General features: G+C 38.2%; 1 protein-coding gene across 1 annotated transcript; it reads right to left on the reverse strand.

Annotated features, from left to right (window-relative positions):
• Window positions 1–1,522: 1,522 nt before the first annotated feature.
• On the reverse strand, window positions 1,523–20,231 carry LOC143852711 (ABC transporter C family member 14-like). Its single transcript, XM_077362270.1, has 13 exons — window positions 19,987–20,231; window positions 16,909–18,459; window positions 15,630–16,276; window positions 14,260–14,580; window positions 13,229–13,315; window positions 9,785–10,411; window positions 9,377–9,541; window positions 7,153–7,447; window positions 6,464–6,678; window positions 4,769–5,074; window positions 4,169–4,232; window positions 3,031–3,270; window positions 1,523–2,070 (listed from the first exon to the last, which is right to left on the reverse strand). The coding sequence occupies exons 2-13, from the start codon at window positions 18,374–18,376 to the stop codon at window positions 1,970–1,972; spliced, it is 4,536 nt and encodes a 1,511-aa protein (XP_077218385.1). The 5' UTR covers window positions 18,377–18,459; window positions 19,987–20,231; the 3' UTR covers window positions 1,523–1,969.
• Window positions 20,232–24,686: the final 4,455 nt, after the last annotated feature.

Raw genomic sequence — 24,686 nt, forward strand, 5'->3', positions numbered from 1 at the left:
CGAGTCAACCCAAACCCAACCCGACCCAATTTGAAAATGACGAGTTTGGTTAGGGTTGAGAGATTTGGAGGGATGGGTTAGGGTTAACCCTCCTCGACTCGAGACTTGGGTTGGGTTATGTTGGGGTTGAGGGAATCCTATCTCGAGTTGGGCTAGGATTAGCCTCGACCATGCTCAACCCTAGCCGAGTTGTGAACCTAGATGAGTTGGAGATCATTTCTCGAGCCTACATTGTTACCGCAATTCACATAAGCTAGCACCCATGTCTCAGTTAGTCCTCTGATCAGAAGGCTATCCCTCACCGTTTTGTAAGTAATACTTCTTCACCCTCCACCTAAGGTATATGAAAGGCCCAAAACCTAGGAACAGTCTATTCAGTCTCTCAGGAACAGTAAAGCTTCATAGGGTCTTTCTATCCGGGCGCAAATAATCATCTTTTTGGCATGATTCACGCTTGTCAAGCGGTTGGAAAATGATAAAAATGTGTTATCCACTTGAACGATTTTAAACATCAATTGCAAATATTTGTCGATTGAGTAATCAATATCTTTGTGGGGACATATCCACAAACGGGGCCCACTACACACCTCATCACTTACCATAAAGAAGACCTACAAAAAGAGTTTTGTATGGGTAACTAATTAGAGAAAAGTGTTTCTAGTCTGCCGACTAGAGATCATTCTCTAGTCCGGCCCATCAAATGAATGCTTTGCATCACCCAAATAAGGTGGGACCCATGTTTTTTGGTCACCGGACTAGAGAATGATCTCTAATCGGTAGACTAGAAACACTTTTCTCAACTAATTAAGGTGGCAGGGGGGACTACATTCTTTTTCCCTATTATACTCACACGAGAAATTGTGCAAAGTGTCTTAAAGCCTACTTAAAGTAGAAGGTTAGAGTGATGAAGGATGAATTTATATTGACTCTAGTGGGCATGTGTAAAAGGAATGAGAGTGAAAGTGGGACGAGAGAGCATTGCCTGTTTTTTAATTGAAGGGATTTTATATCGGCACTCTCTTGTTATATTACTGGCACACTTTATTTATTTTAAACTTCTTTCTCTTTGATTGTATATTTAAAATTTGTTAGGAACAAAGGCAAGAGGCCACTAACATCTCTCCATAATTGTATCCTTTCCATTGCTTCATAGTGCTTGTTTTGATCTCTTACAAAATTAGGGGTTGGTTAGCCACTTTCATCACTCTTTCCCTTAAAAAGATGAGTGCTGCTATGGAGACCGAGAGTGGAACCAAGAGTATAACCTAACAAATCCCCACATGCCACATGGCACGGGGGTAGTTTTGTCATTTTCATGAAAAAGTAAAAAACCAAGGGAAAGATATTATCTAATGTGTTAAGAAGCTATTTGCTCGGTTCCACTCTTGGTCCCCAAATCTGTTACAATACCGTTAAAGATTATACCAACATACATTTAGAATGTCCAGGAAGATCAGTCTATAACAATTCCACTAGCCAAAAAGATATATATGTTTTGTGAATTGAGCATTGCAAACTAGAGTTCAAAACTTCTAACCATAATTAGGATTATCCGTTACATAAGTTTTTTTTTTTTTTTTTTTGCAGCATGGTCCATTCAAGAGGAGACCCAAGATAGCATGGTTTGGATCATTAAACAGTGGCCATTATCTTTATATTTGCTAGGGGCAAAGTCCCTCTCTGCCTCTGTTTTATATTCAACTGCCATTAAATCAAAACCCGTAGAAAATTCAAAGATGAAACATACATAGAATTGGAGCCTTTGAAGCATCTCCTGGTTTTACAGACACCTTCTGACTAATATTTCGCTACTTCTGGAAATAATTCCAAGAAAAAATTGATACCCAGAGAAATCTTCCACCTTGTTGTTGAGTTGAACACCACCCACCAATCTTGATGTTAGCAGAGAGGCTACTTCAACTTAAGTAGCAGCAATAACAGCTCAGAAGCAATGACAGTAGCAATAGGCCTACAGACCAGAAGAGCGATTGGCATACTCTTGAACCAAAGCCCCAAAGAGCGACGGGCGTTCAAGCAAGTGGCTTGGTGTATCAAATTCCTTTGCCAATCCTGCTCAAACATACAAACATTTTATCTTATACCATATCCTACAATAAGCTGCACTGCTTAGTCATGACTTATTAGCTGTATTGGTTTAGCATTTAATTAGAACATATAAATATTGCCACATTTCACAAAATTATTCTTGTATTATGAGCAGTATCTGCCAAATTCACATAACAGTCATAAACTTCAAATTCATGCAATTTGCTTGGGAAATAGTTAGTGAAAGGCTAAATCACAAAAGATTGCAGATTTCTTGTATGTTTTGGCTAACAATAAATTCATTGTTAGGAGTGTTGGGAGAAAAGAAATAATTCAGGCAGTCATTTGGCCAAATAATAAACTTGGTTGTCAAAAATGACTAGTTTTCTACGGAAGAATCACCAGTAAAATTTAATGGATGCATGGAGTTCCTTAGCATGTCACATAATGCAATTTTAACTAGTCACTACCACTTCTACTTTTTAAAATCTGATCTTCTCCTATATGCCGAATTTTGTAAAGTCTTATGCATGGAGAAAGCTAGGGGAATGCGCGAAATACTTTACATGATCATTCACCTGTTTTTGAACTGATATCATTATGGGGTTTATCTGCCTTTCTGGTTGATAGCATGTCATACTATCTCTAAACATCCCTAATGACACTATATGAGTAATTAAATTTAAGAGTATCATGTGCCTATTTCTAGCAACTGCCAACTGCCTAAGCCATGGACCATGGTAAACTTGGATGAGTCGAGCTGAGTTGACAAGTTGGTAGATTAATCTCCAAACTACCAATTTACTAGAAACTTTCTAAATACAACATTCTTTATTGAAAATTCCAATTCTAGATCATATGATTATTATAATGATATGCACCCATGAGTTTTGACAGATTTTAAATTTATTATCCTCTTTTGTAAGATTTTTATTTATGCTTCAATGTTAAATCTTGCACAATAAAAAAGTATTAAGTGCATACCTGCATCTATAACCAGAACTCTGTCACAGTCCATGACAGTGGGTATTCTGTGAGCGATGCTAATAATCGTACAGGTCGAGAAGTCTTCTCGGATGATCTTTTGAATCACAGCGTCAGTTTGCGAATCCACTGAAGCAGTTGCCTCATCTAGAAACAAAATCCGGCTTCGTTTCAGCATTACTCGGCCTAAACACAGGAGTTGCCTCTGTCCCACGCTCCAATTTTCGCCATTATCAACCACTAAAATATGAAAATGAAATACATAAGAAAATTGAAGGCAATTAATATGCAGTCTGGCCAATGTCAAAAAATTTCAAGAAATCTTGAAAGTCTTTCAAGCGAACATAACAGTTGGAAAGAGAGGGAAGAACTTAAAAGAAAAAAGATACTCCAATATGCAAACTGTTGATATTCAGGTAGTTTAACAGAAGGGTAAAATTCTGGGAATGGTCTTTCATATACCAAACCAGTTTCCATCTCATCTAAAAAAAGGATAAACTCACTAATTCATGGAAGCTTAGGGAATTGGCAATCCTAAAGCTACGCTGCTTAAGAATGCCAGGGTTATGTTATGGGTATGAATTAATACAGCCTTTAAACTCGAAAATGGAGTGTTGAGAAGGATATGATAATAAGTTAATAACTATGTACTCTATTTGCGTAATGTTAAAGCGGTTTATCTGGAACTCGCATGACACGATAATAATCATAGTCAATAAATCAGGATGTACATGCAAACATTTTTACAATCAGGATGTGCACGCAAGAATTTTGATTATCATAAAGGAGAATGACAAATTGTTACAATCATTATTTTTATGGGAGCTTATATCCACACTCCATTTTCTTGATAATGACAGTCCTGTCTTAAGATTCTAAAAAATATATCAACAAGCAATTAAAAGAGTGAAAAATAAAGAGAGGTGTGCTCTATCAAAAGAATAGAAGTGCATACATCTTCTCTCTTAGTTTATAAAAAACAACAGATATTTATCTTTGTAGAGTTCGAACTGCAATGATTGTAATTCCTTGAAAGAGGTACGTTTGTCTATTGACTCTATTTTCAATTAAACAAACAAAAGCAAGAGAAGTAAGTGTTACTTCAATTCCGCATAAGTGAAAAAGAAAAGTAAGATACCTAATGCATCGAGTTTGTCATGTTTTGCAGTCACCACATCTTTTAGCTGGCATCGTTCAAGGCTCTGAAAAAATGGAAATCCCGGATCCTCAGCTTACTAAAAAAATCCATAGAAAAAAGACTTCCTATTCAAACTATAATAAGACATAGCATTCTTAACAACAAATCAAACCATAAGATTGAAATTTTAAATCATAAAACTCTAATAATATTGAAACAAACTAATCAAATTTCTATCACTTAAGTTATTTTCTTGATTCAACTTGAAATATGATTTCATTTTTTCCTCCCTTTTTCCAGTTGAAATAAGTTTCTCTCAAACAGATAACATGGAACTGAAATGAATCACCTCGCTGGTTTTCTAAGTATTTGATGCCAACCATGATTCATTGAGGCCCAACACACATCCATCACGATGATGTCTATTTTAGGCCCAATAATAGGCATATTTGCCCATTAGGATTCATTCCATGAATGCTAATGGCCAAATATGCCTCTTATTGGGCCTAAATTCTGCATCACACAATGCTCAAATTTAATCTAAGTCCAGGAAACCAAGAAAATAACAATCAAACAATGGCTCTTTTTTCTTTTACATACCTTCCATATCTCTTCGTCGGAATATCGCCCAATTGGGTCGATGTTGCTTCGTACAGTTCCCTCAAAGAGAACAGGTTCTTGAGGAATGATTCCAAAGCGTGACCTGAGATCATGAAGTCCCAATCTGGTAATGTCAACACCATCAATGATTATTTTCCCTCCAGATGGCTCCACTATCCTAAATAGGGCTTGGATCAAAGTTGATTTCCCACTCCCTGTTCGGCCAACAATGCCAATCTTCTCCCCTCCTCGAATGCTAAGCGTAATGCCTTTGAGAACTAGAGGGGTGTTTGATCGATATCTAACCTGCATGAGTAGTCCACATAATTTTCTTTCAGCATGGAGCTCTAAAGTGCACAAAGGGGAAACACACTTAAAGGGAGGAGATACCATCGAGTGGTATATTATATTATGATATCATTGAGATACCATAGGCAAGGATTGACACGCGATTATACAGACGCATATAAAGTTCGGACCATTCATCATGTGAGCCCATTAAGGATGGGTCAGTCTCCAAAAATACAAAGTTGTGAAAAAACCCCTCTTCTTACGCGATCTGAGATTTTGATGGCAAAGTAAAACAAAAGAATAAACACGATCAATCACACAAAGACACAAGGATTTACGTGGTTCGGCAAAAGCCTACTCCACGGCAGAGGCGACGAGAAAATCCACTATAAGATTCAGAGATTACAAGAGAAGATCAGTCTCTCTCTCCCTCTCTCTCTCACCAAGCCCACTAGAAACCCCAGCACACCCTTTTCCCTTTCTTTTGAGCTCTCAACCCTCTTTACAAGACTTGCTCTCCAAATAAGCCCTAAAAGCCCTTTTATATAAAGCAGGCCATAATTTAGTCTTGTCAGGCCGAAAAACACATAAAACGGGCCGGGCCAAATAAACAGGTCTAATCCGGGTCGCACAAAATATTTCGAACCCTAAACGGGTTTGAATTCAAGACACCCAACTCAACAATGAGATAACCCCAATCATTCGATATGTCTCTTTCCCGTATAATATGGAGTGCTACATCCATTTGTAGGCCAATAATCAAGCAGTTAGCATTGTTTGAGCAGTGCTAATGTGGAGCTATGTCCAACTCATGGTGCCATACACTGCATATAGGGTCCGGACCTCATGTGATTGCATGTATTGCCATGCTTCATTTTGTTGTTAAACTCAGTTCTTTTTTTTTTCCTAGAACTAATTATTGTCCTCAAAATTAATTGGGTCCAATAATCAGTATTGGATTCACAACTGGGTCTCAAAATCCAAAATAAACAGGACCTTAATGGTACAACATGTTAAAGTATAAAAGATAAATAACGCCTTTCTCTAACAGCTTAAGATATGGGAGAAGTTGGAAAGTTAACATGGTATCAGAGCCAAAGGTCTCGAGTTCAAACCTCCCGGATAGCAAAAATCCACATGCAATGGTCAGCCCAAAGTGAGACCACATGTGCCACGTATTTGCCAAGTGGGCCACACGTGTGGGGGAGTGTTAAAGTATAAAAGATAAATAACGCTTTCTCCAACAGCTTAAGATATTGGAGAAGTTGGTAAGTTAACACAACGGAATTATGAGAAGAGGATAATAATAACACTGAATTTCTAAGAAAACCCATGCTATGCCAGATCTTTAGAAAACTCAATTATTTAAATGAACAGGGTACCCCAGGGGATCAGATCCTCTACCTTCAACTCATTGAGCTCGACATTCCCTTGGGTGGGCCAATTTGGAGAAGGAAGACAGTCTTTGATCACCCACTCAGCTTCAGAAGGGATGTTTATAAACTGCTTTACCCTTTCTACTGAAACCATCCGGTTTTCCACGAAGCAACTCATCCAAATCGTGAAAAACAACACACTGTTGAGCGATAGACCATATGAGAGGGATAACCCCACATACTCTGCATCACATAAACAACCATTAGTCCAACATTTTATCCAAGAACAAAGGTCGACATGAATGAAGAATAGCGAGTCTATCCAAATATAAAATAAACCCGGACTTCCTATCCCCATGGAGCACATCCCCTTTAGAATTGACACATTGTAAGTGAATTATACATGTTTCCCAAGGGAAAAAAAAGATTGTGGGGAATATGTAATTCAGCAGAAGTAGCACTTGGGCCTTTTGGATTGTGAATAGCATCAAAACTCAGATGGGAAAACTTACTTTCCTGCCTTATTTTTCTGTCAATGACAGATATGTCCTTGACATCCTGAAAACTGATGAATATTTCCACAAAAAATCCGCATTCATGCCATTAACTTACAAGAACATGTATAAGTTTCTTTCCTCAACACACTTCACTTTTCTTAAGGCATGAATATGAAGAAAAAGCATAAAGCTACGAGAAAAAGAATAGGTGGAAATGTACCTGGTTTGATTATGTTGCTAGGCAACAAAACCATGAACAGAGCAGACATGCAGAGAAAGGCGCTCCCAATCAGTTCCAGTCGGAAACCCAACCATTCATTGGATCCATTATTGTGGAAATCCATACGTAAATTTGCATCAACTCTGTTTACATTCTCTTGATAAAACCTTGCCTCCTTCTTGAAGCTCCGGATTGTCATAACTCCAGAGACACTCTCTGAGAAGTGATGGATGACCGGTGCTTTTGTGATCGAATCAAGGCGAGTTAGCTCGCGTGATGTGGCAAGATAATACCCCTACAGATAAATGATAGTGTTAAAATGAACACCTCATTTGGCCTCATGTTAAAAAGTAATTATAATCACATGAACAGGCATAGTAATGACTGAACACCACCTATATGCACACTACTTTACACGTCCCTAGCAGGTGGTAGGCCCCATCATCCTCATAATCATCAGAGGAACATGACCAAAATGCAATGAATATTGTATACATTAAGAGGCTGTTTGGGACAAAGGCTTTGTTGAGTTGAGTTTAAGAGGCCGTTTGGATACACGAATTTTAGAATCTTGGATTTACTCCAAATCGTAGTTGGGAGACGAGAGAAGGAGACCAGCCGTCTTTTTCTGTTTTCTCGCCCTTCGTTCTGTCAGCAAGATAGCAGGAGATCATCCATGTTTCCAGGTTTTAGAAATCTCAGGATGTGGGAGAGATTTCTAAAACCTGGATTTCTTACTTAAAATCCAAGATTCTAAAGAGAAATGAAGCAGTCAGTCTCCTTCTATCGTCTCCCAACTAAAATTTTGAGGAAATCCAAGATTCTAAAATCCGCGTATCCAAACGGCCCCTAAATATTTAATGTAGAAGAAATAAATTGGATTGTTTCTGCTCATGAGCAAGCTAATATCAATTGAGTGAATGATATTTTCCACCATTTGCTGGCTAGTGTACACTGGAGAAGAAACTAAAGCAAAACTAACAAGGAAACAAACCAAAAACTAAGGAGAGAGAAACTTTTTTTTAATACAATTAAAGCACCACACAACTTACAATATATTTTGCTTTTCCCTTTCTATAGATTTAAAGCAAAAAAATAAACCAACAAGTAGTCAAACACCACTAAACCTAAACTATATGACCAAAATCCTATTCTAACTAGAATTCTAAAAATCAAAACAAACAAAACAGTCACACGTCTTCTAACTTAATTTAACTTCATCTAGAAAGCAAATCTCATAAAAAATCTAGCTACGAAGTTCTAAACAAAATATAACTCCACTCCATTTAAAACTAAGACTCCTATGTTAACTCAAATACACGTGGCTAAGAGTCTGCGACAACTCTAACATATTCACTGTATCCGTGAGTGGCTATTGGGAACACTGATCTTGTGGACCACCATGGACCACCATGCGACCATACAACCTGTCTAGTCTCATCCGAATTGGATGATACTGACCCTTCAATCATAGAGAGTTGTTTTGCACTTCCCCAACTAATTTTGACCATTAACATCTGCACCTGCCTTGGTCAAGTGAAACATATCCTTGTCGGAGTCGGAGTCGGAGTTTGGCTCTGCCGAGTCAATAAAAAACTCGTATGACTTGCCCTAATTAATAAAAACTAAGCACGTCAATCATTGACTTGCCTGAGTAGACTCGGTAAAGTTTTACCATGGTTAAGTTCTCGTCGAAGTCTGAGTTTTTAAACACTAGTTCTACTGATAACGGGACTGTGGAGGGTAACTTGCCCTAGTTAATAAAAACTAAGCATGTCAATCATTGACTTGCCTGAGTGGACTCGGTAAAGTTTTACCACGGTCAAGTTCTCGTCCAAGTCTGAGTTTTTAAACACTAGTTCTACTAATAACGGGACTGTGGAGGGTCACTTGCCCTAGTTAATAAAAACTAAGCACATCAATCATTGACTTGCCTGAGTAAACTCGGTAAAGTTTTACCACGGTCAAGTTCTCGTCCAAGTCTAAGTTTTTAAACACTAGTTCTACTAATAATGGGACTGTGGAGGGTCTGGTATATGCAAATTAAGACCAAAAGGAAGAAAAATATCAATAGCATGCCCCACCAGCTTGAATGCTGTCTATTAGCAAGAATCATTCAATAAATGAAAGTATGCATGTGTAAAAAAATATTTACTGAATAACAGTACAAGTAAAAACAGGTCCATAAGAGGAAACAACAAAAGAAAGATGAGGAGTGTCATACCCTGTACCAAAAATTCAGCAAAGCTAGTGGAATTATAAGAAAGAACGTTGGCCAAGCAACCTGACATATGACAATGATAATGCTCAACACTGTGATGAACATTGCAACAGTCATGGCGACAAAGAATGGAAGGAAGAAGTCAATGTTGGTTTGGTCAGTTGATGCCTGCAGTCGTAGAGCCAAAATATCCTTGATCAGTCCAAAAGAACAAGAAAAACAGAAAAAGAAGTGTCATTGTAACATTAGTACCAGTAATGAAGAAGAAAAATGCAATCAGAACAATTCAAATGTGGCAAATTTGATGATGAAAACCATGACCCCAATTAAAAAGGGACATGATCTCCGCACTGCCCTGTTTTGATAGTAGCACTCCTAAACTAATAATCAATGAAGACTGAGTAACCTTACTCGAGTGAGTACTCTTCCTGAAGGCGTGGTATCGAAAAATGACATGGGGGCACGCAAGATGCTGCCAAGCATCTGCTTGAAGAAGATTTGAGCAGTCACGAGGCCCAAAAATGCAACAAGAAAGGACCTAATAAGTATCAATACGATTGAAACTGCCGCAATGATGCAATAACCACGAATGAACCCGGTTGGGTCAAAAGCTGAGTCCTCATCAGATGTTTTAAATGCCAGCCAATAGTCACCTGCCAAGAGGGAACCCTGCCACACAAATGATGTAACTAACACTGCCACCACCCCCCACCATCCATAAGCTTCTGTGGCATATAACTTGTACACATGCCAGCTTACATGTCCTGACTCTCTCTTCTCATCCTCTATGAGTTTGGACGTCCCTTTCTCGGTTTTGGACTCATCTAGAGACCCATTTTCCCCATTGGATTGACCTCCATTTATAGAAGGCTGCCTTGCTGGTTTTGCTTGTAGCTGATTATTGCCAAAAATGCTATTGCTTACTTCTACCAACTCCATGGAAGTATCATGGGCAGCAACAAGCGTCCCAAAATCAGTGCCAGTTTCATGTAGTTCATTATACTTTCCGGCTTGTACAATCATTCCATCTCGCATTACCTGTTTCAAGTATTAACGAAAAGATGAAGTGGATCAAAGATTTCAATCAAATGTAGTGTACTAATATTTATATTTGAAGCAGTTTTCACAAATTGATGTAAAAAGTATTGAACAGGAAAGCAAGCAGTGGTAGATAGATTTCACAAGACTGCTGAATTATTTTTATAAATATTTGATCAAGGTAAGATATTTGGTGTTAGTCTTCTGTGCCTTTGCAAATTCAATGCCTCTTTTAGGCTTGTTATTGTCTTCACTTTTTCATTTAGGATTGAAGTATGCTCACTCTTACGATTATCATGAGATGACTGCCGTGGGGAAATTTTTTAAGTCATGAGGATGTCAGTCTGCATTCAAATGTAAGTGTGTACCTACACACATTGACTTGATAGTTTCAAAGATTTTGTCAGTGGTCCAATAGAACAAAATCAAATATAATCATCTGGGTATAATTTCTAGGGACTTGGAAGTGAATATTTTCCTTAAAAGTTACTAGTAAGTGGAGGGACCTTTTGGCTGATATATTGTATTGGGATAAAGTATGGATAATTTCTAGGGACTTGACAGTAGATATCTTGCCTAGAAATTAACATAGTTATGAATACCGTTTTGGGGGTATTTTGTTTTGCCCACTGAAATAGAATGTACCTATGTTTCGTCTGTCTTAGTGTTTCATTTCGAAAAAAAGATACTAAGACCGTTTTTTTTTTTTAAAGGGAATTGCTAGAGTCCATCGCAAAAGGCATTTCGCTGCTGGTCTGTCGCACGTCAGACCAGCCACCTCATGAATGAAGGCAACAGCTTTTGTATCCATTCAAGAGGTGGCTGGTATGAAGTGCGACAAACCAGCCGCGAAAAGCCTTTTGCGATGGAACCTAGCAAATCCCTTTTTTTAAAAGTCATAAAATTCAAAAAATTTAAAATATAAGAAACCATTATTACCAAATTTAACAAAAAGACACATTTTACTACTTAAAATATCTACAGTATGCATGAAATTAGCTATTAATGGGGGCCTAATTACCATGGAATGTAGTGCAAAACATCAATAAACTTCAACATTCATCATACCAAAAGCCAACCTTAAATATTACAAACATATATCACGTTTGAAATTGTTCAAATCTCTCATTCCATCTCTTATCTCCCACTAAGAATGATCATCATACTTAATTGAATATGTTTTGGATTTAATGGAAAAATAAATAATACAACATAAAAACCCTAACCAAGGCAAATAAAACCTAAAATATGGTACCTCTTTCGAACCCATCACTTTGAAGTTTGAACAAAGGAAAAGACTCATCCCTGTGCAGAAAGGAAATATTGCATGAAAATTGGAGAGAAAAAAAACCTTCTATTGAAACTTTGGGTAGGATTTGAGGAACTTTAAAAAAAATAAAAATAAATAAGGGCATTTGATGTGGTGTTATAATCCTTTGGAAGGATAAAAGGACATCAAATTCCCTTCAAACAACTATAAAACAATCACTAGATAAGGCTAAATTGTTGAGGGGGGGGGGGAGGGGGGCGAAGGAATCATAAAAATGGTAAATCTAGAATTTTTCTAGATTTTTTGACCGGTTTTCGGGACATGGAGTTTCACCCTATTTCATCTGGTACAAACAAAATAAAATGAAACAGACTGGACCAGGATGAAACCAAACGAAATCATGGTTGGAATGTTTTGCTATGTTCCTTTGTACCATTTTGCTAAGCGGTATGAGACATTTCGTCTCGAATGGATGAAACAAAACGGAATTCATAGCTATGGAAATTACTAATAAGATGAAACTGGAAAGGAATGCATAGCTATGCAAATTACTAATAAGTGGAGGGAGTCATTGGTTATTACTTTGCACGGATTAGGTTTAAGAACGAACAATCAAAAGACATACAGGGGCATTGAGTATCATTGGGAAATTTGACCCAAAGCAGTCAAACCCAATTTCATCTCACCTAAAACTCTCCTCCTTGCAATATATAATGGCATAGGAGAATCAATAGCTCAATTCTCAACCCAAAACAAAAGAGGCATGCCACAGGGAGAGAGGGTGAAGAGTCAAATTGGAAAGTCAAATTTAAATATCTACTCCAGGAATGTTGATCTTATGGTTTGGGTTGAGCTCCATATACTGTCATGAAATATAAGTTCCTTGGCTGGGGTTTTCCATGTCAGATCAATATGATCAAATACCATGGGTTTGAATCCCAATAACAATGAATTTATAGCTAAATGACATAATTCCTTTTACAACTACATTCTACATATACAAGAAGTTTAATTACAAAGCTTTCCCAATTACAGAAGTATGTTAATAAATAGAATTTAATATGTGGAAAGAGGAAAAGTTTTACGCGTGCTAATGCCAGCATGCAACACAACACTTGACAACGGGAGATTATTCTTTCTACCATTTGAGAATACAGGAAAAAACTTAATTATCCATGTTCAATGCAAAAAAAGAAAAAGAAAAAAAGCACAGTACCAATCAGATCATTGATGCAAATACCAATAAAGCTTGTAAAGCAATTCTCGCTCCTACATTCTTCTAAAGAGTACATGAATAACAAATATCCCTACTGAAACTCACAAGGGCAAACTCAGGCATTTGAGCTCCAACCACATATGGGGTTTCAGCACAACTCCAATAACAAGATACTAAGCAATTAAGAACTTAATAGAAACGGATTATGTGTTAGTAGTATTAAGCTCGAAATTTTTGCTCATGTAAAATGGTAGTGTCTTGGGGAACTATTTCATTTGATATAAACAAATTATTCAATAAATTACAATATAATGCAGATACCAACACTTACCAAGATGAGATCAGCATTGTGCAAGAAGTCAACTTGATGGGTTACAAGCAAAATGGTTTTATCTTTCAAAGCTCCCCTTACACATTCCTGCAACAAATTACTAAAGTTAAAATTGTGTACTTACGTAAATCAGGCATGAAATCCATATTCTACTTTGGTGAGCATGCAAGCCAGTAAAGAATAGAAATAAACAAACCACAAGATGCACAGGCCGGAATTTTATGTGGTTCGGCCAAGAAGCCTATGCCCACGGCCGAAAACACATTCTGCACTGTGAGAAATAAATATGTAAAGATTATAATGGATTATAGCCTCAAACCCACAACCCTCATAATTCAATGAGTTAAGGGAAGGTATTCCCTGATGTGGCTGTCGGCCCTGATCTCATCCATGCATGTGTTAATCACTTAGTTGTATGGTGATTGGAACTGTTCAAAACTTGTGGAGCTCATCTGCAACTATCCTAGTTTTGGATTGATGGATTTTTTTTTCCATTAAATTTTAACCGTTATCTTGTTTTGTTTTAACCATCCATGTGAAGCCCACTGGTTCAGACGATTAAGATCATCCTATGTACACAGTTTTGCAGCTTGGGCCCATCAATGGTGGGCCATGCTAGACGAATGTACACATGCTACATTCATTGGCTAGTCCGAGGAAAGCTAAATTAGAGCTCCGAATCAATTTGTTGGCAAATGTGATTAGGATTGCACTATGGATGGGCCAGTCCATGAGTCAATTAGACCTCACGTCATGTTTGTCCGGCCACGATCGGTACAGAGACCAAGACCTGGCCCAAGTTGGTGGGTCAATGCATCCAGGCCCAACCTAACATGGGCTAGATTTGGCCTTCACATATGGGCCTATTAAGCCCATCACCTATCAAACCGGGCTATTACCGGGTTCAGTCAATGTGGCCCGGAACGGGCCCACGTGTTCAACCGTAGTTTCCAGGATTAGATATCCATTAACGATGTTAATTCTATCATATGAAGAACAGGGAAAATAAAGAAAATGCACAATGCATTCACCTTAAAGATTTCGGATCCAGTTTGAGCATCAACAGCACTGAAGATATCATCTAGGAGATAGATGTCGCAGTCCTGATAGATGGCCCGGGCAAGTTGGATCCGCTGTTTCTGACCGCCACTGAGGTTGATCCCTCTCTCTCCAATCTCGGTCTGATCTCCAAATTCCATCATCTCCAAGTCCTTCTCCAAGCAACACACTCTCACCACCTCTCTGTATCTCTCTCTGTTCATGGGCAGCCCAAACAGAATGTTGTCCTGTATGGTCCCATTCTGGATCCATGAAGTCTGCGCCACGTAGGCAGTGGACCCACATACTCTCACCTGCACAAAAGATGACACTTGTAAAAGGAGACCCCCATTGTAATACTGTGTGGTGAGTCCATTGCTGCATAGTGGTTCCACCTTCAATTGATCTCAACCGTCTAATTGTTGGATCTTGGTTCAAATCATTGAATGTCGGGATTAGCTGATTGGTGTGATTTTGGGGCCAGTAGGAGATCCAAAGTGAGGCCTAACAAATGGACGGATCAGATAAATCAAAGGCGGGTCCCTCTAGCAGGTGATCTAGACCATTAACCATACACGTGTAAATAGGACAAAAAATCGACATAAAAGTCCATTTAAACTGGCCGTGCGTCCTTTCCCAAAACTAGTAAAAAGAGACAAAATAAGGCCTCACACAACTGACAAATGGCATGATTAGTAATGTCGGTAAAATATCTTTTTTTACCGACAGAGATACTTCGATCATGTTTCATTGACGACAAAAATTTAAAGGAAGCGAATGATATCCCCACTCCTTTTTAATAATGGCACCCTCTCTTCATATCTATTGGATTATCCAATTTATTACCCGGAAACAATCTTGGTCAAAAAATTCACACTAATCAGATGATCCTAACCGTCCATTGAATTATTATTTCTTGTTAATTAAAATTAGTTCGGCAAGCTTGGGTTTTGATCAAATGTAGTGGCTGGGGTTCGGGCCCACTAGATCAACGGTCCGATTAGCAGACACATGCAACACCACAGATCTCCCATTTCGACAAAATGCCACGTGTATGGCTGAGATGATTAAGCAAAGATACAAATATAGAACCTCATCTAGGGAGGCATTCAGGATCAAAGAGTGCAGTTCTCAGGTCAGTCCTGAGACATTCATTTGCAATCTAGACCGTTGATCTTGTAAAAATCATGATGGGCTGTCCCATAGAAAATAGACAGATCAAGAGACTCAGATCATCCGATCAAGGTATTTTCCGGTCTAATCCGATCATGGGTCCATGGCAAAATAAACAAATGTAGTTATTTTTAGGAGAAGACAAACAAAAGAGGTTGAAAATATCATTTCTAGTAAACAAAAATCATACCTTGCCGGAAATCTTATGCATCTCCCCAAGAATAGAAGCTAGAAAAGAAGATTTTCCAGATCCAACGGTCCCAACAATCGCTGCAAGATGACCCTTTTTTATCTCCACGTTCAAATCTCTCAATGCCACTTCTCCCCCTTCATCATCCCAACCAAAGACCCCTCCTTTTACCTCCACAGCCACACCATCTTCCCCACATTCCTCTCTTTCCACAGCCCCTTGTTCCAACTCCTTACTAGTCATATACCCATCCAATCTATCCAAAGAAATCATAGCTTGAGAAATTGAAATCAAAGCCTGTGGAAAATTCCTAATAGGTTCTTGTAAAATCTTGAGAAATGATGTTGTGGTGAACACTTTCCCAGCATCTAAGTCCACACCCAAAACAATGCAAGTCCCGAAAGTGAGGGCGGAGACGATGACCGGACAACTCCACATTACAATGATGTTGCCCGCAACTGAGTACATGAATTTGCTTAGCCACCCGTATTCAGATTCGCGGAAAGTTTGAATTCTCTTGTTGAAATGCTCTTCCCAGGCTTGGAATTTTATTACCCTCATGTAATTCAGCATCTCATTCATTGCTTTCATTCGAGAGTCACGCATCATCATCAGCTTGAATTGGTATCGGTTGTTCCGGCGGGTACCTTGTTCAAGTATAAATGATTAATTAACACTAACTCTAACAACTTAGCTTTAGGAGTAATTGGTCACATTGTATTACCGTATTAGCTCTAACGGCAGGTCTGAGTTCAATGCAAGATCTTATTTGGGCAATCATTAATCTAAGATCAATTGTCTAGAATGAAGAATGAGGTTAACTGTGAAATGATTGGAGTTACCCATTGCCACAGTGATCATAAAGGGTATAAGGGTAATCAGTGCATCTCATCAAGTTTTAGATATGGATGGCTAGTGTGTAGCCCAATTCAAATACAGTTAAACCCACATAGAGTCTATACGGACTTAGCTGTATTTGAATTGGACTGCACACTAATCATCCATGTCTCAATAGAGATGATATGCACTATGACAATGGCTAGTGCCAGTCATTTCACACTGAATCTCATTCTTCAATCTAGATTGTCGATCATAGATCAATGATTACCCAGATAAGATCTTACATTCAAAACCCAACAACTCCTTGATATTAAAAATCCACATGTACATCCAACCCAAAAAGAAGGGCTAGGCGTGATGGGAGTGTTTTAATATAAATGATTAAATAGCACCCACTCTAACAGCTTAAGCTTTTGGAGTAATTGGTTGTTTCACATACCGAATACGGCAAAGAGAAGAACTCCAGCTACTCCGACCAACGCTGCAGTTACAGATGGACCAAGGTAGAGATAGAGGAGAGCTAGTGCAACTCCAACTTGGACAGGCATTAACCAGATGTAATGCAGCTGGAGCATCATGTCTGAGAGCATTTGGGCATCGACAGCCATGTAATTCACGATCTGTCCGACGCCATGGGATTGTCGGGCAGCGCAGGACAATCGGAGACCCTTCTTGTATAGGGAAGTTATCAGTGTTGATCTGATGAGCATCCCATTCTTTTGAGATTGAAAATTGTATTGGTGAGAGCAGAGGACCTCAATGGTTTTCGCGAGGAGGAGTGTTAGAACAAGGTAGTAGCCTTCGTAGGGGGAAGTTCGCTTCCCCGAAGTGAAATCTACAAATCTCTGAATGAGAATTGGACCGACATACATGACAAAGAGTCTGATAATGGAGAGAAAGGCAGTGAAGGCAAGGTTGCGCCAGAAGCACCGGAGCAATGTGGATCGAACTGGGTGTTTGGTTTTGTCTGTGGGTTTTGGCCAATTCAATTCGAAAAGCTCAGACATTCGCTCGGCTCGATGTTCAGGGGCGAGTGAAGGGATTTCATCAATCTTGATAGCAGATTTATAGCCTCTGGTCAGAATGGGATTCATCCAAGACCAAGTAGCTCTCGAAAAAATCGATGCAGAAGCATATGGAGTTGGCCTAGATTTGCTCAAGAGGGGTTTTTTAAGGTTGGATTCAGAATCCTCGTCGATTTCGATTAGTGTTATGCCTGTGGATCCTCTAATTGCAAAGAGAAGTAAAATAGATGAAATTGGGAGCGAAATTAAAGAAACTATGTCATCAATTTTCAAGTCGGCTATCGGATAGACTTCGATATGAGTAGTACTAAATCTGATAATAGCAGACACAGAGAATAAACAACAAACTAGAAAATTTGCAACCCAAAAAATCCTAAGTGAGATTGGGTGAGTAATTGCTTTGAACCGCTTCTCGTGGACAATGATTATGGAAATTGCGATGTGGGTTATCGCTTGGATTAGCCTAAAGAGAGCTTCAATTAGCTTCCATGGCATTTGGGTTTGTCTCGTGAATGCGAGAATGCAGAGAACTGTGTAAGAAATTCCCAAGAAGGCTGTTAGAATTACAGATAGCTTGAAACTGAGATTGGTCTTGACTTGAATTCTGTTGTTTCTGATTGAGGACTTGATGGGAGAATATTCGTGCCGACCAGTGCGAAATCTAGAACAGAGTTTTTGGATTGAAAAGACGATGAGGGTGAGCAAGAAGATGAGATCGACGGTGGAGATCAGCGATCGTTGAGGACATGGTGAGAGGAAAATGAATTTCAACCATTGAAGAACAACTGAAACGGGGGAGGGTTTTTCAGATGATTGAATAAAATTGGTAGAACATGTGAGGGAAGAAATCCATAGAACAGAGGAATCAGAAGAATAAGCCATCAAATAACAAATAAAATTCACCCAAAAAATCTGCTCCCCTTTTGCTTGCTTCTTATGATCCCTTGTTCTTTATAAGTTTATAGCTGTAAACAAAAAAGAAAAACAATCAGGCAAAAATACAAAAAAAAAAAAAGTCTTGCAATATTATCTCTACATTTGACTAAAAAGACTACTAACTTAATGAAAGAACAAAGAGAATTTAGATACCAAAAAAAACCAAATTAAAAAGGAGTCAGTTCAATAGCTTGTCTAATTTCTCGTGAGATTCATTATTTTTATCCATCTTTGTACCAAACAAGATCAGTGAATTCATATATTAAAGTTAAAATAGTACTATTTTTAGTGCTCAGGTTTACTGGTTGGAGTTTTCAAACATTCAATACCTTTTGGCTTTTGGCCAAACGAAAGAAAGGGAAACACCCAACGAGAAACGTAATCATTCAGCTAAGATTTGCTAAAAATCAAGGATAATTAAAACCCACAAGCCTACCACATGATAAAATGAAATAAAAAATACATAAAAAATAATAAATAGAAGAGAAATATTTAAATAATTAACGTCTTCTGACTTTTTAGAAAATATTAATAAATAATAAGTCTCTTCTAGAACTGAGGCCACCTTAGAAAATATAAAATAAGATCAGAAAAAGAGAATATGCATAAGATAAAATAATAGGAACTGAGGAAATTAAATTAGGCTGCTGATATTGGCACTACCGTATTTTAATAATTGCAAAAACTCATCTTGTCTTTTCTGTTTTAATTGGCTTATGAGAGATTTTTGGGAGTTTATATAACCTTTACAGCAAGTTCAAATAATAAAAGATGGGTTTTGCTAACGAGTGAAGATGCATTTGAAAAGGAAAAAAAACAATCATTTTTACACTTAGTTTCATAACTTTACACATGTTTTGAGATTTTATGATCAAAATGATTGCATTTTTTCTTTTCACTCGTTAGCAAAAACCCATAAAAGATAAGAGAAATTAGTGCGATTATGAAAACATAGCAGTGCCAATATCAGTAATATTGGCAATACAGTGTTTATCAAAAAATCAATAAGAGACCTAAAACCTTAAAATAAAAAGCAAAAAAAAAAAAAAAAAAGAGAGAGAGAAGAAGAAGAAGCAAATTGCCAAATTGATGCTTGATTTCGTTTTAGTTGGTTTGAATTTACGAAGAAATAGTTTATATAATCAAAGCAATGCCATGTGAATGAAAATTTCAGGAAAGTTTTGAATTTACGAGATACAAAACTTTTAAACTCCATCAGCTTTTTCAGATCTCCAGACAGAGAGATAAAAAGCTAAAACTTTTATAATAAAGAGAAAGACGATGATAAATTCGCACCCCATGTAGGATAATTCGCTCCCATTTAAAGAGGATAAGTGAGTTTTTATGCCCATAGAGAAAAGATTGTTCTTAGAAGTTAGAACAAGTTAATACCAAACAGAAAAAAAAAAACAAAAAAAAACAAAAAACAAAACAAAAGAGAATAACGAGAAATGAGCTGAAAAATCTCTCTCCTGAATCAAATAATCGATCAAAAACAACCATTTTCATTAGGAAAATCCATAAACCGTCGTGTTTTTTTTTTTCCGTGGAATTACCTGGAAGAGGAGTTTGTGTTTGGAGAAAAGAGTTTCTCTAGGACACAGAGCGAAAATTCTCAAGCATTTTCGAAAGGTCCGTCTCGATCAATCGAATAAAACGAGGAGAGAGATCTGAGAGTTTTATACATTTTCTTTCTTTGGACCTTTCACCTTTTCAGAGTTGTGTTGGGGAAGAGAAAAAGGTGTTGCAATGAAGTAGATTACGTGGACGCAAAATAGCCGCCAAGGAAGAAGAAGACCTTTGAGAGTGAGAGAGAGAGAGAGAGAGAGAGAATGTGGTTACAAATAAATAATAAGAGCTTGTAAATAATAAGAGTTGTCTCGTAGACATGAATGCAGTAATTAGGGTAAGGACAATATTGGCTTTTTATTTACAAAAATGGCACTGTCTTAGTAAAGAGAAACTGGGAGAATTTATATGACGGGTGGCCGTGAAAACACGTGAAGTCTCTAAAAGTAGGTACGGCCCACTTTTTTTTTTATGATCCAAACCGTTCATCTGTTTGGGCACAATGTAAATAGGTAGTGCCCCAAAAATCATTTCCATTGGATGATCCTAACCCTCCGATCTGAATTGATCTGAATATGGAGATGTCCAAAAACCATTTATGGAATCTTCTACAGATCGGAGGGTTAGGATCATCCTATGGAAATGATTTTTGGGGCACAACCTATCTACGTTGTGCCCAAACAGATGAACGGTCTGGATCATAAAAAAAAGTGGGCCGTACCTGTTTTCCAAGACTTCACGTGTTTTCACGGCCGCCCATCATATAAATTCTCGAGAAACTGGTTACTACGATTTGAAGGAGTCCAGCTGTCTTATGATCGGACCGCCCATCTCATAAAGACCCATCTGAATTTAGGGTGGCGGACAGATTAAATGACCATAAGGTCCATTAACTCTCCTTTCGAATCACGGAAGATATTTATCTCTCTTACTCTCTTAGTATGGCACATTAAACTACTTGCACATTAAAAGTAGTTGAAACAATTGATTTTAACTTAGGTTTGTTCCAAGTGAAAACGGTTCCTACACATATGTGTAGAGAGTTCTCTACACACTAGCTTAAAATATAGTGGGGGCCCACATTGTTTGGGTGATCCAAGCCATCCATTTTAAAAGCCCTCACATAGATAGGGTGTCTACAAAAAATCAGTTCCATAGGATCATCCCAACCCTACGATTTGTGGAGATAAAATGGATGTCTTTAAACCTTCACAAATTAGTCCATTTTTTGTCTCCACAGTTCGAATGGTTAGGATGATCCTATGGATCTGATTTTTTGTGGACACCCTATCTATGTGAGGGCCTTAAAAATGAATGGTTTGGATCACCCAAATAATATGGCCCCCACTGTATTTTAAGCTAGTGTGTAGATAACTTATCTACACATATGTGTAGGAACCGTTTTCATGGTTTTAAATTTCGACCCAAATCCGAAATTTCAGGTTTCAGTTGAGACCGAAATCCAAATCATGTATACTTGAAACATTACCAAATTTAGAAATTTAAAGAATTTCACCCAAAAATCTCGATTTTATTTATTATTATAAGAAAACGGTTCCTTCACACTGGTGCTAACACACGTGGGCGGATCTATAGGGGGCGGTCCCCACTCTGTTTGTTTGCCGGGTTTTTTTTTGTTCCTGGGATTTATGTGGGAGAAAAAAAAATCCAAGGAAATTGGTGGGGGAAAAAAAGTCCTAGAAGCATCCTGGTAAAATAAATATCCCACGTTTGGTTGACCGGACTATAGTGGGAAAAAAAAAAAAACTTATTTTTGGTTCTTGAGATTATTTTGGTTCCTGGGATTATTTTGGGATGTGATGAAAAGGCAATGGGATTATTTTGGGATGTGATGAAAAGGCAATCATTACAAGAGTGGGATTAAAAAAATTCTAGTGCTAAAAGGCAACCAAACATGGGATGGGACCAAAATTTTACTCGCAGTCAAACGGAGAGAATTCTGAAAATTTTCCATGAATACTGTTTATATAGGCAATTGCACCCCGTCGCTCTCTCTAATGCCCTCCCCTTTCTCTCTTGACCAACTAGAGTCTTCAATTTTTTTAAGGGAAGTGATATTTACACCCCTTTTCATCACCAGGGACACCTGGTGCCAGTATACCAATGACTAAAGGGGGCCTAATGTACTTGATGTAAGAAGAATTTAGTGGCCTTGATTGCCACGTACACTGGCGCTGGGCGTGTGGTGATGAAAAGGGGCGTAAATATCACTTCCCTTTTTTTAATTATTCTCTGAACAAGTACAAGGTACCAAAAGAAAATTCGTATCGAAAGGAAGGGCAAAAGGCTAAAGGCAAAAGGTAAAGGTAATAATGAGGTTTGAGAGCAAAAGTATAAAAGAGATGGGTATTTTTGCATTATGCAAGGATAAGAGTTCAATACCCCCTTTTGGGCAGGTGTCACAGCAAAGAATTTCATCTCTATCTTCGAAAACGAATCCCATTTTGCTAGCACCCCAATGAGATTTTATATATGTGTAAATTTGTAGTCCATTGGATTGCCTGTTATAGAAGCCTCTATAGACCAGAGGGTTAGGATGATCTTGTGGAGAGATTCGCACGGTGTAGCCTATTTACCTTGTAGCTCAACAAATGAATAATTTGGATTATCCTATGAAGTGAGCCTCATAGTACCTTCTTAAAAACTATAGTACTTCACAAGCATCGCAACATGTAAAATTTTAGGAATTATTGAAATTTTCAAAGTAAAAAGAAATTCTATTTTATTTTTGGGGGGCCCGGAATTTATTAAATCACTAGCATTCCTGGGCCATGGGTGTAAAATAGTGGACCCCACCCATGGTGTAAATAGTGGGCTCCATCACATCAAAATATGAAGTGTAGTGTAAGGCGGTGGGCCCATAACATGCTACAGTAGACATCCTCTTGGCTCCCGTCCTGAAGCGAATTTGCCCCCCGTCAAGAAAATTCCTCGCTCTACCCCCGTCTACGCACTAGCTTAAAATACAGCGGGGGCAACATTGTTTGGGCGATCCAAACCATTCATTTGAAAGGCCCTCACATAGATGGGGTGTCCACAAAAAATCAGATTCATAGGATCATCCCAACCCTACGTTTGTGGAGGTAAAATGGACATCTATAAACCTTCAAAAATTAATCCATTTTTTTGCCTCCACAGTTCGAATGGCTTTCTAAGACAGGTGAATAGAGCCTTAGAGAGCCAGGATCATTTTCTCGAGAACATTTTTGGTCCACGGCCTATCTATGGGGAGATCACTAAATGAATGATTTAGATAATCAAAATACGCCGGCCCCACCGCATGATCCATTCCTAGGCACAAGCCAGTTGTACGGAGAGAGAGGTGACGAAAACATAGATACAGAGGGAGGACATGAAGAGGGGGAGAGAAGGGTAAGTAGTACGACTTGTGGCCATTAGAACAATCACTACTTTTTTGGTAGGGGGGGAATGAATGTTTTACTCCTTGTTTTTTCCCTACTAGAATAGACTCTTAAGAAAATGGAACTCTATTGTCCACACTGATCAACATCAAGCTGACCGGTCAGGACATATTATCGTTGTGATTTTAAGCTATAGTCCAACAGTAGGTGGGCCCTGCCATAGAGTGTCTTATGGTACTTCATCTAGCACCATGAGATTGGTTTGGTTTTTTAAATTCTTAGACCTAAAAATTAAATGATCAAAAAGTAATTTTTTTTTTTATATACATGGTAAACTTAATTTGGTTGTGCGTTGCTAAGCTTAGTCATATGACCCACTTCAAAGAAGGATCCAAACCGTTCATTTGTTGGGCCACAATTAATAAGTAGCTAGTACCCATAAATCATCTCCATGGAATGATCCAAAACCTTCAATTTGTAGAGGGGCCGCAAATCAGAGGGTTAGGATCATCCTATGGAGACTTTAGTGAAGCTGAAACTGAAAAAGAGCTGGCTACACACGCTTGATACATGATATAGAGCGGCTAAGGAAAGTGAATTTGATCCCATAGTAGTTTAGTCTTCTTTGTTTGATAAATGCTCAATGGAAGGGGGATTCTCTATAGATCAGAGGGCAAGAATCATCCTATGGAGGTGATCTATGGGGTAAAACCTACTTAGGTTGTGGCCAAACAAATGAACATTTTGGATCATCCTTTAAAGTGGGCCCACTGTATTTTTCCAAAAAATAGAGGACTTCATGCCTAGTCACCTTATAAAACCCCCCCCATATCATTTCCTAAAATAACTTTGCTTATTACTGTTCCCAGGTGGGAAGGTCTCCTCTTTTAATTTAAATGACAAATGGGGCGGGGCACATAGTTAATCAATGAAAGTGTAGGTTTGACCGAGAGTTGGGATAGCATTAGATCGAACTTCCCTAGGCCAACGTGCCAATAAATGAACAACGTGAGCTACTACTCAATTCAAGAAAATAACGCGGCGCTTTCCATGGATATGATTCAACTATGTGCTTTATGTGCAGCCAATGGCGGAGCTCTTTCACCTCTTTTACCTCTTTTTTGCAAGGGCTCCTTTCAGTCTAGAATTCATCATTATAATATAATGTTGAGCGATGATGAAAATATACTTGTTTCGGTTGTGTTTGGTAGCCAAGAAATAAGTTGTTGATCCTAACCCGATCTATCGATGTTTATATAACGTACAGCCCCTCTACGAATCGGAGGGTAGGTTAGATCATCCTA

The sequence above is a fragment of the Tasmannia lanceolata genome, unplaced genomic scaffold, assembly GCF_043159265.1.
Source record: "Tasmannia lanceolata isolate RefF3 unplaced genomic scaffold, GAP_Taslan_0.1 ptg000019l, whole genome shotgun sequence".
Lineage (NCBI taxonomy): Eukaryota > Viridiplantae > Streptophyta > Magnoliopsida > Canellales > Winteraceae > Tasmannia > Tasmannia lanceolata.